This window comes from Ascaphus truei, chromosome 3 (assembly GCF_040206685.1).
Source record: "Ascaphus truei isolate aAscTru1 chromosome 3, aAscTru1.hap1, whole genome shotgun sequence".
NCBI classification, from domain to species: Eukaryota; Metazoa; Chordata; class Amphibia; order Anura; family Ascaphidae; genus Ascaphus; species Ascaphus truei.
This window is the reverse complement of record NC_134485.1, coordinates 122317657-122332345: the sequence shown is the minus strand read 5'-3', so window position 1 is coordinate 122332345 and position 14689 is coordinate 122317657. Positions and strand designations below refer to the sequence as shown.

Here is a 14689-nt window from a genome sequence, read left to right as displayed (position 1 = left end):
TCCGGTTTATTGATGTTATAGATGTGGTGTCACACTCTATAGATGGTCCATTATAGTGTGGGATACTTCAAGGATATGGAATTATGTTTATTATGCTTTAAAAACCCAGCAACTGGTCAGGTCTGTGTTAGAGCACCATACAGCTTTGTTTGCTCATATACATAATACAGACAGAAAACACACTTACTTGCGTTCTGGGGTTGAATACTAGCCTTAAATAGGTGCAGAGCGCCTGCTTCGGAAGGCTTACCCTGACTGGGACCTAGTTCCTAGCTTCTTGGTACTCTTTTCAGGGAGAATACCCAACGGTGACAGCAATGTTCTATTTTCAGAACTTGGTCATGGCATCTGACTTAGCCTAAGCAAAGCAGGCTTTCCTAACTCCAAAAATGAAGCCAGTTGCTCTGATATTCACGTGTTTAACATGGAAGGGAGACTAGCGACCAATCAGTGAATGAATCGTACCTCAGCTAGCCAATCAGAATGGGGACTCGTCTGGCTGCTGACGTCAGAGGAGGAGGCGTGCTAAGCCGGCTCGAAAATCCAGGTGAGTGAGAAATATGAATTGGCCAATGGGAAATGCGCCTACCAACAGCATCTTTCCCAGCGAACCCATTGCCACCCACTGGGCAGGCTCCACCAGGTAGTCCAAAGGTGCCCCAGCAGGGTGTAATTTGTTCTCCGGACCTGATACTTCACCCTTCTCCGCTCACCAAACGGTCTTTTCACCTCTGGACATCCCTTCTCTCCTTTTAACACTGATGTCTATGCAGACATACCGGCGCCTATGTAGATGCTCGGGCTGACTGTATAGACATTAATACATATTGTATAAAGATACTACACTGCTTTATTAAACATATAACTCTTGGGAACCTTATAGATGTGGGGGAAATGGTTCTGGGATATTTGGGCTTGAAAACCAGGATACTGGGGGACACTGTGCAGCCCCGGTGTAATTCCCCAAGTGTACCTGAAAATCATGCCTGAACGTCGGGGAGAATTACGGGACTACCATTAACTTTGTCCCCAAACTCCTGCAAACAAGATAAACACATTTGACCCAAATATCATCCCACTTAAACCTCCCACTCCCAATGTCTTATGTTTATTGGGGAAGGGGAACATGTAAAACCCACAATAGGAAAGGTTTAAGATATACATTACAGTGTCCCTGGCTTATGGTGCTTACTAAGCTGTCAGGGACCCACGGTTTTCAGGGGTAACCAGTCAGGCTTCACCTTTATTATGAAGCCTGGCTACCCCCACTGTCACACTGCTCGCCGGCTTTTCTATCCGGCTCAACATGCCTCCTCCTCTGGCATAGACAGCCAGACGAATCCCCATTCTGATTGGCTGGTAGAGTTAGGATCCATTCTCTGATTGATCACCAGTCTCCTTTCCATGTTAAACATAGGACAGCAATGTCTATGTAAGGAGACTGCCCGATCAGAGAACCAGACCATCTTGAGGCTTGGGTCGGGGAGACACAGGTGATATTTTCAAAGTTGCTCTGTTGTGAACAGCAGAGCAACCGGTTTCATTTTGAGCAGGAGAAGCCTGACTAGTTGAGACCAAGTTTTAAAGATGCGGCCAAGTTCTGAGTGGAGAACGAAGCAGGGAAAGCTCTGCAGCTCTCCTGAAAATAGTACTGCATGTTCCTGGACAGGGTAAGCCTTCCTGAAGCAGGTGCCCTGCACCTAGTCAAGGCTACAGTAGATGTTCACCCTAGAACCCCAGTTAAGTGTGATTTACCTGTATTTTGTGTATCATTTGTATGTCTGCGGGTTTCACCCGAATAAACTTCATTTTATTCAACTACCTTGTTCTGCCTAGTGAATTGATCCCGAAAGGTAAAAAGTGTTAAAAGCACTTGTCTCCCGTGACAATCACTCTTCCCCCCACTGTTCTCTCCCATGCCAGTCTTCCCATGCTCTCTCCTTCCCCCATTATCTCTCCTTCCCCCATTCTTTCTTTTCCCCCCCATTCTCTCTCTTTCCCAAACCATTCTCTCTCCTTCCCAAACCATTCTCTCTCCTTCCCCCCCATTCTCTATCCTTCCTCCTCCTTCTCTCTCCCTCCTCCCTCCTCTCACCCCTCTTCTCCTCTCACCCTCCTTCTCCTCTCATGCCCCCTCTCCATCCATTTCTGAGTTTTTTTATGCTATATTGTGTTGTGTATCCCTAGTGCGACAGTCCTACTTTCCTTTCTTATTTATTTTGACTATATTAATTTCTGATAAGGATATGGGGCTTGTCCAGAACCTCAAAAAACATAGACTGGATCAAAAACTGTGATCTCTCATCCGCACTGGGTAACTTCTCCATACCTGGCCACAAATATTGCATAAACAAGAAAATAATATTTCTAAATTCATTATACTGTACAGTGTAATTATTACAGCTATGTGAGTCGTAAACAATGTACTTATGTTTTCAAATACGTCTTAATGTATACATTTTATGTAATAGAAGCCTTACTTTTTCAGTGATGAAAATACTTCAGCCGCTTTTAGATTGAACTTTTCATCGTCTTCAAAAAACAAAAATGGAATGAAGTATACAATGAGTGAAGAGTTTATTGGTGGTGTTTTGAGGCAAGGTATATATGATCAAGAAAAGACAGGGTGTGAAAACCCAAGGATTTCGCTGGATCCATCTTACTTCACATTATATTGTAAGTATTGTAAGTATTATGAGAGGAAGGTAGTAAAATTGTAGAGGGGAGGTATATACCTCCTGCTTTCGCAAACTATACCTGCCCCTACTAAGGGTTAAAGATCCAGGGGAGGATCTGCAAGCACACACAGGTGCAGATCACGTCACCTTAATTAACAGAGTGTAAGAAAGGCCAGACTGGATCAGTTTTCCTCTCTCCCTTATTCCAGCTTAGAGAGCTGGATGCTACAAACAGGCACTGGCCTGCAACAGGTTTTGTCTAGATCTGTGTTTTATTGTTTAGTAAGTGGGGAAGTCACCCAAAGATAGCTAATACTCAGATAGAGCAAGGATTTATTTTTGATTCTTTTGTTTGTATTAATTTTGTCTGCTGGATTGACAAAGAAAATAAAGCACTTAAACCAGAGCAGGATGGTTCTGTGACTGTGCTTTACCCTAAAAGACAGTGGGTTTTCAGGATCCCAGACAAGAACTCTTCAGCCAAAAAGAGTATTTTGTTACAATTGTTGGCGAATGCGGGCACCCCATTATATCTGAGGGTATAAAGCAACTTCAAACTCACCATGGAGGAAGTTATCAAGGCATTTCTCCAGTGGGGCGGAGCCAGTTTACTAGTGTTTTGATCGATTCAGAAAATTTATTTTATTGTAGTCTGCAATACTGTCGAGAAACTCAAGTGGGCGATCGCGAATTATTGTCTTAAAAATCTAATGGCAATGCAACCTGTCTTTTATTCCCGTACAGTACTTCAAGTGTGTGTAATTTTAATATGAAGAGTAAAAATATGAACACACCAAAAAGAAAAAAATAATTAAAGATAGAGCGCACCCAAAACAAGCATACAATGAGATAAATGCGTGGTGCAATGTGGAACTGAGAGGACCCTATTTCCTCTCACACAGTAATTCAAAGAAAACCTAATGTTCCGAGCACACAAACAAAGTCCAAAGATGAGGGGAATATGCCAAAAAAGAAAGTTTTAATGACAAAAAACACAAATCCACATCAATGTAAGTCAAAACAAAAAACACACCACATAAGGGAAGTGGGAGAAAAACAAGGAAAAGGGAGTGAGGGGTGGGATCGGAAGGGAACAAAATGTAAAAGTACAGGGGATGGGGGGTGGCAACATTTCGGGGTACACAACCCCTTCTTCAGGCCCATTCCCAAAAGACACTAAAGTGTCCAATGATACTTCCCTAGCCCTATCTCCCTACAGAAAAAAGTACTCAAGTGACGAACAATGGAAGTGCAAATATCCTCACTTGGGGTGCAGTCAAAAGCTAGTCCAGAGACTATCAGCAACTAGAGTCAATATCAGGGGTGACCCTATAGAGAAAAGAGACAGTAGAAGCATACAACTAGAGCACCTGAAAAGTGTTCAGATGATGGCAGTGTCAGTCCAAAACAACATGCAGCAACAGCAAATAGTGCAAAGTACACATAATAAATATCCACGGATCAAGGGAATAGCAGCTGCAATGTGTATATACCTAGTGTATGACACTTTTGGGACTTTTCAAGAGACGGTTTGGTTATTATTATTTAAAGGACTGATTTGGCGCCGGCAATTCTTTCTTTTCTCTGTGGTTCATTTTCTGACTGTACAGTCAGTATTTGCCAGGCTGCCTGCAATATTTATTTCAAGTATTGTTATCATTTATATTATTTTTTAGCGCTGTTTTGCACCTTCTTTTTTTCGATACATGGGAAATATGTTGATCCAGGGATTAATCCGATTTCCAATTCTTGGAGAGGAAGGAATTTATTTTTCCCCTTATGAGACATCATTGGATTATATGACTCTGGGGGGTTTTGTTTGCCTTCCTCTGGATCAATAAGTAAGTATAGATATAGGATAAAGTATCTGTTGTCTAAATTTAGCATAGATTGAACTTGATGGACGTAAGTCTTTTTTCAACCTCATCTACTATGTAACTATGTAACTTAGCTGCAATCCCAGAGCTGTAGCACTTTCCCTTAAGGAAACCCAATTTTCTTTAGAACTAAAAAATGCTTAGGCACACTCCCAGGGCTGTATCTCTTTTCTTTACTGAAACTTGGACTTAGGTATCATAAAACTTCTCGCAAATTATTATATAGTTGGAGAAACCCCCCAGAACCGCTCTACTGATTCTGGGGTACCTGGGCATATACTGGGGGACCCTCACTAACTTAGGGAACCTTGATGGTACCTGGGATATACAAATTCCTATGCCCTTATTTACCTTTCTGTTCTATGCTGAAGCAGGGAAGCCTGGCGGTGAGTCGTGTAACTGTTTTGAAGGGAAGATTTTGAACGGGGTGATGTGCCTATATGTCCATGGGAATACGACCGGATTCCCGGATACATTTTTGGGGTGACCAGCAACTCTGGACCCCTGCTACCTAGACACAATCTGACGACACTTTTACCGCAAAAAAAACCCTTGAAACTCATAGCCTCACAATCTCCACTGGTTAGCACTCCTGGAAAGGTAAAACACACATAAATCCTTTATTGTCATACAATACTGTCACGGTAGACCAGGGCTTACCAACAAATAATACCGGGATTCTGGACTGAGCATACAAGATGAGTAAAATAAATTGTAATTTATTTCCTTTTAAGACAAACACACAATACTTCACAATTACAGTAAATATACACTTACTGGGATGGGGAAACTAAATAAAATGTCCACGGAACGAAACAAAGTCTCTGGGCACCCTTGCACGCATGCAAGTGGGTGCGAGATGTAAGCTGTGCGACAGTCCTTGACTAGGGGCGCAACTTGCCAGCCCGCTATCTCCGCCAACAGAAAGTCTTTCGTAATGTCTTTACAGGATTCATTCGGGGATCCTTAGCTCAAACGAATTCTGGAAGAGGGGTGCAATTGTTCGTTACTGTGTAGTTAACCCCTCACACGCCGGAACCGTTGAAGCTGTACTTGGACGCTTCTGGGTAAAATCTGAGATGAATCTTGGGACTGGGCTGCAGGCCTTTTTATAGGGTTATGGGTCCTATACCTAACATATACACCCAATCCTCTCGTGGGAATAATTTTCCCCACCTATCCCTGACTTGCAAAAAGGGCAGAAGTTGTTTCCCGGTTTACACAGAGCATGTACTAACCTCACACCTGAGCTCCTTAGCATACCGGGCCCAACCCCTTACCTGGCGACAGTAGGTCTGAGGTTTGGCTACCAAGTGTGAAGTGCCCATACTTCCCACCGGTATCGGGCAATTAACAATAACCTGGCCACCCTAACACCTAGTGTCTCTGAGGCTTTTCAACTCCAAACTTCTCATAGACACTGGGAGCGAGGATGTAGAGGAGCACAGCAGCGTTTCTTGGCAGCATACCAGCTAGTGGATCGCCAAAATGAGGGTAACTCCAAACAGGGATAAGTATTAAGAGGGTACTTTAATGGTCAGTGCAAAAAAACAATGGTAGGAACGCACCTACGCCTTTCGTCCGTAAAGGACTTTCTCAAGGTGTAAGGAGAGGTTCATAGATGGATATAAGGATGCATCTATGAACCTCTCCTTACACCTTGAGAAAGTCCTTTACGGACGAAACGCATAGGTGCGTTCCTACCATTGTTTTTTTGCACTGACCATTAAAGTACCCTCTTAATACTAATCCCTGTTTGGAGTTACCCTCATTTTGGCGATCCACTAGCTGGTATGCTGCCAAGAAACGCTGCTGTGCTCCTCTACATCCTCGCTGCTTGTGTTTACCCTGAGTGGACTGCACGCTGGAACGGATCCACCCATCAAGGACACCACTAAGGAAGGTAAAGGGCCTTGGCCCATTATAGTATTACCCTCCAGTGCTGGACTGATTGAGTTATTTCCCCAGGGTGTAGTACACCATTATTAGGAGACCTCTTTTGGGGTACCCGTGTGGGACCACCAGGCCTCTGGTTTCTCACCCTGGGATGTTATGGATTATACTCTATGTCCTTGAACCTGGATCCATTATGGTACTGCTGCGGCCAAGTTTATTCGAGCATTTGCCCGTTCTTGGCCGCAGCAGTAGCCTGGCGCGCGCCCGAGAGTGACGGGCGCGCGCCGAAGCAGCGGAAGAGCGCCCTCCGATCGGGGCGCTCTCCCTACCGCTGCCGGGTCCGCCGGGTCCCCCGGAACCCCCTGCCGCTGTCCCGCGATCGCGGGACACCAGGGCTCCCTCGGGGAGCCCCTGGACGCGCGTGCAGGGGGCGCACGCTCCCGAAGACGTGTGACCGCGCGTCTATGAAGCGCGGCACGCCGAGGGGCGGCCACTAGCAAGCCGGGAAATCTCCCGGCTTGTGGATCTGGCCGCAGTGTGATAAAGTGTGTCGGTAGTGTATATGGAATTATCATTATATCAATGAGCTATCTATGGTGATGCACCAAAACACCACTTATCAATCATAGACACTGGGGCATCAAATTAGCAGGGTGCCCTTTGAAGTTTGGAGATGAAAAATCCCTCAGCTCATTCATCCATAACATATGGGCATGTTAATGGATTCAGGACAGGAAAGGATTCCTGCCTGTACATTTTAAAACATCATACAATACAGTTTATTTATAAATGTATGTTCTGCTTATGTAACACTTATAAACCTTATATGTTTGTTTATGGTTTCTTTTTACCTAGCTGCACTCCAAAAATAAGAGTGCTAGCTCTTTCCTAACGCAAGTTATCTACTTAATTGAACGGGCTCTCTGATGTGGGTTGAGGTAGACCTATAATCGGTCTGGGTTACAAGCCGGCATACAATGTATCCGTGCTGGCTTTGATCCGTAACCGCAGACGCACGCCAACAATTTCAGTTTAAGTGGTTACTGAGCCCGGTGCCAAGAAGGCACTTCAGCTAGACCTCAAACCACTTATCCAATTGACTTTGCGGTTTAGAGGTCTACAGCTTAGGAAGTGATACCTATACTTCAAAGCGTCCACCCATTCACAGGCACGCTTCTTCACTTAGCGCTTGCTCAGCGCTAGAGGCTCCCCCTTGTGTCACAAATACAGTTAGCACATAGTTAATTCATTCAGTGTAACTGCAGCTAGCCCCTCAGCTGCAAAATAGGGACAATAGAGGTAGTGTAGGGGAAAACATAGGCTGATGGTTGCTATACATTTTAACCCCTTATGTCCCAACATGGTTTAGGGTTAATCAGCCAGGCATAATACCTTTATTATTGGCTTGGTTAACCCTCTCACCGCCACAAAAACATTAATTGCAGTTACAATACACAGGTTGAAGAGCTGACATTCTAAAACCTGAAACAGGGCTCGGAGGTAACCAGCTGGGCATAATACCTTTATTGATGGCCTGGCTACCCCCTTCACCGTCACAACGGGAGATGAGGCAGTTTGCACCTTTTTAACCAGGATCATTCACTGAGCAAAACAAGGTAATGAAATAAATTGTAATTTATTTGCACAAAGTCAATAACACACAATGGAACATAAAATGCAGATTAAAAGACACACTTATTGGGGGTCTGGGGTCGAAAATAAACTTTCCTAGGCCAGGACACTCTAAATAAGAGTTTTACTCTGACCGGGACTTAGCCCGGAATCTCCTGGTTCCCAAATCGGCATAAAGTTCCACATGCCACCGCTCCCTTCACTTCTGAGAACTTGGACTTTTCTTGACTGCAAGCTAACACCAATCCTCTGGTACCGAAATCAGCATCAAATCCCAGCTGCGACTGCTACGTTCGATTTTGAGAACTTGGGAGCAAAAGTCGGGACTTAGAATGTGACAGGCAGGCTTTCCTGGCTTGAAATCGAAGCCGGTTGCTTTGCTATTTGCGCAAAAGCAACTTTGAAAAGTCCGCCCATGCTCTTACTACTGGGAATCCCAAATCTGATTGACTCACATGTTCTTTATACTATTCTGAGTTTCATTCATGAAACTCAGCAACCAATCATTTCGTGGGAACTTTCTCAGCAACCGGAGACAAGTCGGTATGAAAAGCCGGGTCTGTGTGAAATATGCCAAGGGACATGCGCAAGTTTTCTATCTCCGTTCCTGGCTATCTCAATGGCACCCGGTGGGTCAGGCTCCACTAGGTCTGGCAGGGCAAATGGCAGCCCAGATGACTGCATTGTCCTCCGGACCTGAGTGTCACTGGAGACCAAGCATTTACCCCTTTATACCAGGATCATATCACTGAGCAAAATCAAATAGTAAAACAAATTGTCATTGATTCCATTGAAACAGACATACACACTGTGGATTACAAAATAAAAGGGAAAGACACACTTACTGGGGGTTTGGGAAAAAAACTAGACTTTCCTAGTTTCTACAGTCCATAAAACAAAGTTTGTAGTTGACCGGGACTTAGCCCGAAGTGTCCTGGAACTCAAATCGGCATGAAGTTCCTGACGCCACCGCTGTATCTCTCCTGGAGATGCTGAAATCCCTTGACTTGGAGAAAGTATCAAAATCGGTGCCCGTCCGGCAGAATACTGGCAAATAGACGATAGGCTGGCAGAAGAATTCCCACACTCTGATTGGTTGTAGTAGTTGTATCTCTTCCGGAGATGCCAAAATCCAGTGACCGGGAGAAAGTACCAATTGTCCTGTAACTTTTTTCGGCTTGTAATTCCAGCCGTGACCGCTACGTTCTCTTTTCAAAACTTGGCCCCGAAAAGTGGGACTTAGAAAATTTCTCGCCTTGAAATTTCTGAAGCCGTCTCGCGTCTATTTCTCCAAGAGCATCTTTTGGTGATTTCAAATTTGTTGCTGCTGTCTTGGTGCTCAAAATCTTAGAGAATCTCTACACTGGATTGGCTACAGGGTTTCTTATAGTATTCTGGAGTTCATTCACAAAATAATACAGCCAATCCCAACTTGGGAACTTTCCAACCAGCCAATCAGATGGCTGCCAGTCTTCTGAAGCCAGGCAAGCGGATCTTGTGAATGAAACAAAGGAATATTCAAGTTTGCCACCTTAGCCACTTGTTATGCAGAAGCCACCCACTGGGCTAGGTGTCTCCAGGTCTGGGAAGGCGAATGCTAGCCGGAACGGCTTGCATTGATCCCACGATGTGGGTACTTCATTTACCCATCCTGCCCAAATATTCTTCAAACCTCTGTCAGCTTTCAAGTCCGGACCTCAAGTAAACACAGTGGCACCACAGTTTGGTATCCCCCTGGCTCACTCAGAATACTGACTTTGAAAGTCCCAGCTTATTTTACAGTGCACAAGCATAATACATTTTAAACTTACCGGTTTAATAAAATATACTTTACACCTTTATCCTGTGTGTCTTTTGGTTTTGGGGGGTAGAATGGAACTCTTTACTTTTATTCCCGGTAGCCATATCCCTCACAAATTGCAAACCTGACTTAGACTTTAAAACCCTTATAGCCTATTATCGGCTATTAAACATTTATGAAACAAAATATGTTTCTCCATATTTCTTCTAAGTCCCAAAGTAGAATGAAAAGATGCTTAGGTTCATTCCCAGGGCTGTAACTCATTCCCTTATGAAAAACAAAATTTAGTTAGAACTAAAAAATCCCAAGGTTCATTCTCAGAGCTGTATCTCATTCCTTTACTAAAAACTGTACTTAAGTTTCATAAAAACCTTCGCAACATCATATATGGTTGGAGTATCCTGCAGAACCTCTATACTGGTTCTGGGGATCGGGGCATATACTGGGGGGCCCTCACTAATTTAGGAACCCCCGACTGTACCCGGAATACACATATCCGTATGCCCCCATTTACCTTTCTGGTCTGTGCTGAAGCAGGAAAACCTGGCGCTGAGTCGCGTAACTGTTTTCAAGGGAGGATTTTGACTGGGGTGATGTGTCTATATGTCCCTGGGAATCTGACCTGATTCCTGGATACATTTTTGATGTGGCCAGCAACTCTGGACCACTGCTACCTAGACACAATCTGACAACACGTTTACTGCAACCCCCCCCCCCCCCCCTGAAACTCATAGCCTCTCAATCTCCACTGGTTAGTACTCCTGGAAAGCTAAAACACACATACAGTACATTCTTTATTGCCATACAAGCATATGCAATTCATGTACAACAGACAGGTTCAAGAGCTGACACTCTAAAACCCCAAATATGGCTCAGAGGTAACCAGCCGGACATACTACCTTTATTGTTGGCCTGGTTACGCTCTCACCATCACACTGGGTACTTCAGACTTTCCTTGCCCTCCAAGTGCTTTTCATACCTCCTGCATTCTCTGGTTGCTTTGAACTACGATGTCCAGCAGATTTTCTGGCATCTATGGGTTAGCCCTGGCAGCCTGCATGTACATTGGTTCCTAAAGTCCCAAGCACATACAGTGCATGACAGAATATACAATGTATTAATAAAATATACTTTTAATACATCCTTAAGTCCCTGGGTATGGGGAATAGAATAGGAACATTATCTATTGGACTTAGACCCCTCACAACCGTATCTATGGTTGGAGCACCCACAAACCCAATATAGGTTCTGGGCTAAAATGTGAAACAAGGCGCTAAATTTGTGTAGGAAAATTATACAGATGCAGCGGCCTTTATATTAAGGAATCACAGCGCTGTTTTTGTGTGCGCTGCTGTACTCCACGTGACATGAACGTGGCCAATCGCCCCAGGCACACGTGTTTATCGCGGTTGCTTTGTTTGAATTTCATGGATTGTGTGCAATTATATGCAATGAAATGAATGAATTGTAATGTGTACAGTTCTGTGCTTCTGTGTAAATTTCAGGTGTTTAAAAGCCAGAACACTAAAATGCTATTTTATGCACTCACCGGCACTCGCGGTATGGTTGGAAGAAATCCCGCGCCATGACATGGGTATTCCGAGGTATACACTGCGTGATTTGTTAAAATATTGTCTGCTGCATCTGTATATATAATAATATATGTGAAATATTTGGCTGCCTAAGTGAAGTGGAGGATCTCACACCTCCACAAATGGTTACTAGATAGAAAAAAGACAGGAAGTGAATTACAGATGCAGTGGCCATTATTCGAACACATCACGCGTTGTATACCTCGGAATATCCATGTCATGGCGCTTGATTTCTTCCAACCATACTGCCTTTAGATGCGAGTGCAGGCGAGTGCAGAAAATTGCATTTTAGTTTTCTGGTTTTTAAACACCTGAAATTGACACTGTAGCACAGTACTGTACACATTAAAATTCCTTCATTTCATTGCACACAAAGAGACAGAATCCATGAAATTTGAACAAAGCAACCGCGACACGTGTGCCTGGGGTGTTTGGCGGCGTTAATGCCGCGTGAGTACAGCAGCGCACATGAAAACGGCTCTGGGATTTGTTCGAATAACGGCCGCTGCATCTGCGGATATAGAAACCTGTAACTTGATTAAGCTTAATCAAACCCGCATAATTACATAAAAAATAACAAGACAAATATATCCAAAAAATGGACTGGTTCTAAAAAGATTTGATTGGACCCGTTATAATGTAGAAACTGATTGACTCTAGTGATAACTCCAAAGTTGGAAGGCAATTTGAGTTGGTATTGAACACAGTAAACACCTCTTTGTATATAAATCTCTTTTTATCCAGAGGCATACAGTATATATTAGAGTCCGTGTGGATTGTTTATGCCAAATGTGGCTGTGACTGGTAGCCTGGGATTTTCTGTGTGATCCTCTTAAAGATATTTGTAGATTCAGTTTGAAGTGTTGGAGAGCTTGCACCAGCAAAGATATTGATATGCTGTAATGTGTAGGTGTGTGCGGAAAATGCAATACGGGTGCTCACAGGTTTGCAAGCTGCAGGTGTCCCACCCTATGCGTTTCACTAAAAGTTGGCTTCATCAGGGGTACGATTGCTGCTATGAAAGGCTCCCTTTTATAGTAAACACATATGTTTCTTAAGTGGTAAAGTTCTCAATCCAATTTCACTATTTAAAACTTCTCTTTCTTACTTTTTAGCACTGGCATTATGCATGGGCTCTATTCCCGTCCCTCATATCTAAAGCATGTTGCAAAAAACATATTTAACAATTTTCAAACACATATAAATTCTGTTGAAACTCATCATAAGTGTTTGGGATCTTTTGTCACTAAATTATACATTTTGGATAGATGTTTTAAGAATGCTATATGTAATCGTAACTACTTGTGTTAATATGTACAGTATTTGCATATTACCAACATACAAATAGATATAATATCTATCAATAGATATATCGTCAATATGCACGATCTCAAGAATTGTTGATGTGCATATTAGTTTGATGCATTTAGATATTTTCTATTGATGCTCCATTGATATATTTATAATGTAAGGAATAACAACTGCTGAGAGACTATTAAGATTTGTATATAGCATTTCAGGATTAGAGATATATGACAGAGACAATATACACACATAGTTGATATGATGGATATTTGTGTCAAAAGTTATGATGTAAAAATCACCATATGTAGATATATTGAAGACACCTTTTAATGATCATTTTTACAGTTTAAATGTAAGATTGTTTATTAATAGGCATTTCACTGGAGATAAAGGTATGGATAGAATATATGACAAAATTGGAGAATTTTGCAGTAATTGCTGACAAAATTGTAGTAATGAGCACTTTACTGGATGAAAGTATATTGAAAGAAAGGATACCAAATCAAACTCAATATTGTGTCCCAAAGGGGTCAAAAGGTTAGATTATCCAGTTTACAGTTGTGTTTCTCCTTATAGTGTTTAGAGACCCTGTGTGTCTCTACACCTCTCTCTATATTGCAGATATGTTCGTTGATATGTACTTTTAACGTTCTTTATGTTTGTCCCACGTACTGGGTTCCGCACTCACACGATAGAAAGTATACGACACCTTTGCTGTTACAAGATATGCTTTCATTTATGGTAAATTTCTCTCCCGTAACATTTGACACAAATTCGCCCATTTTGCTTGGTGATTTATACTGCAATGACAGGCCCTGTAGTTCATACATTTGTGAAAACCTGCAGAGCCTTTTTCTAACCATGTTTTTGTTCTGCATTCTTTCAGAAAACTTGGAAACAATTTTTATTTGAAATTCCTTGCCTTGGAATAGACCATTTATGGCCTTTCAGTGAGGATCGGCCCCAGAAGATTATCTCCCTGCAATATGTGCCAATGTCATCTCAAGATTTTTTCAGTTTTCTGTGACCCACTGCTCCACTGTTTAATGAATGGAATAAAGTCATCAGATTTTCCAATTGGCTGTGCATTTCTTGTTTTATAGATTAAAGTTTCCTGTCTCTCTATTGTACACACCTTCTATAAGGCTTTGTCATGTTTGGGTCATATTTGCGTTGTATAAATTTATCTATTAGAGAGGCTGCCTGAGTGATAAAATCCCCCATCTTTGAACAATTTCATTTTAGCCTATGAAAATCCCCATAGTGGATATTTTCTAGTCAATTTTTTATGGCCACTAGTAGCCAATATACATTTACTACAACTAACAGGTTTGAAAAATGTTTATGTGCTTATTGCTCCATTTTTGATAATTATTTCTACTTCCAGAAATAAGTTTTGCTATAGTTATGCGTTAAATGTAAGTTTACATCATTGATATTGATGGCTAAAGAATTCCTATAAGGCATCCTCTGAGCCTCTCCAGACGATACCAAAGTCAAGAATTTACCTGTACCAGAGCACCAGATTCGCGCCGAGGATGTTATTGGACCATATATTTTGGTCCTTCCACCAACCCATAAACAGGTTGGCGTAGCTCGGCGCGAATCTATTGCCCATGGCAGTAACCTTGATTTGTAGGTAGTGGTCATCGTCATACCAAAAGGTGTTATGCCTTAAAATATATTTAACCCCTCTAATTATGAACTCAATTTGGGCCTCTGTAAAATACCCAAATTTGTTGAGATTATATAAGGTGGCGTCACATCCCTGCTCATGATCAATACACGTGTACAAGGATGTGATGTTACATGTTGCAAAAATGAATTCTTCCTCCCACACCAAATTATCCAAGATCTGTAAAATTTGGGTTGTGTCCCGTAAGTACGACCTCAAACCCTTGACACACG

General features: G+C 42.6%; 1 protein-coding gene across 7 annotated transcripts in view; it reads left to right on the top strand.

Moving 5' to 3' along the window:
- C3H3orf52 (chromosome 3 C3orf52 homolog) overlaps window positions 1–13858 on the top strand; it is a 95192-nt gene extending 81334 nt beyond the window's left edge. For 2 of the 7 annotated variants that reach the window (XM_075589462.1, XM_075589463.1), the window contains exons 6-7: window positions 2489–2676; window positions 4355–4476. In XM_075589462.1, the coding sequence (XP_075445577.1) occupies window positions 2489–2676; window positions 4355–4461 (295 nt within the window). In that variant the 3' untranslated portion in view covers window positions 4462–4476. Of the gene's footprint in view, window positions 1–2488; window positions 2686–3422; window positions 3689–4354; window positions 4539–13667 lie in introns of those variants that run through there. The other 5 variants (XM_075589464.1, XM_075589465.1, XM_075589467.1 and 2 more) reach the window with 5 other exon arrangements.
- The last annotated feature ends 831 nt before the right edge of the window (window positions 13859–14689 follow it).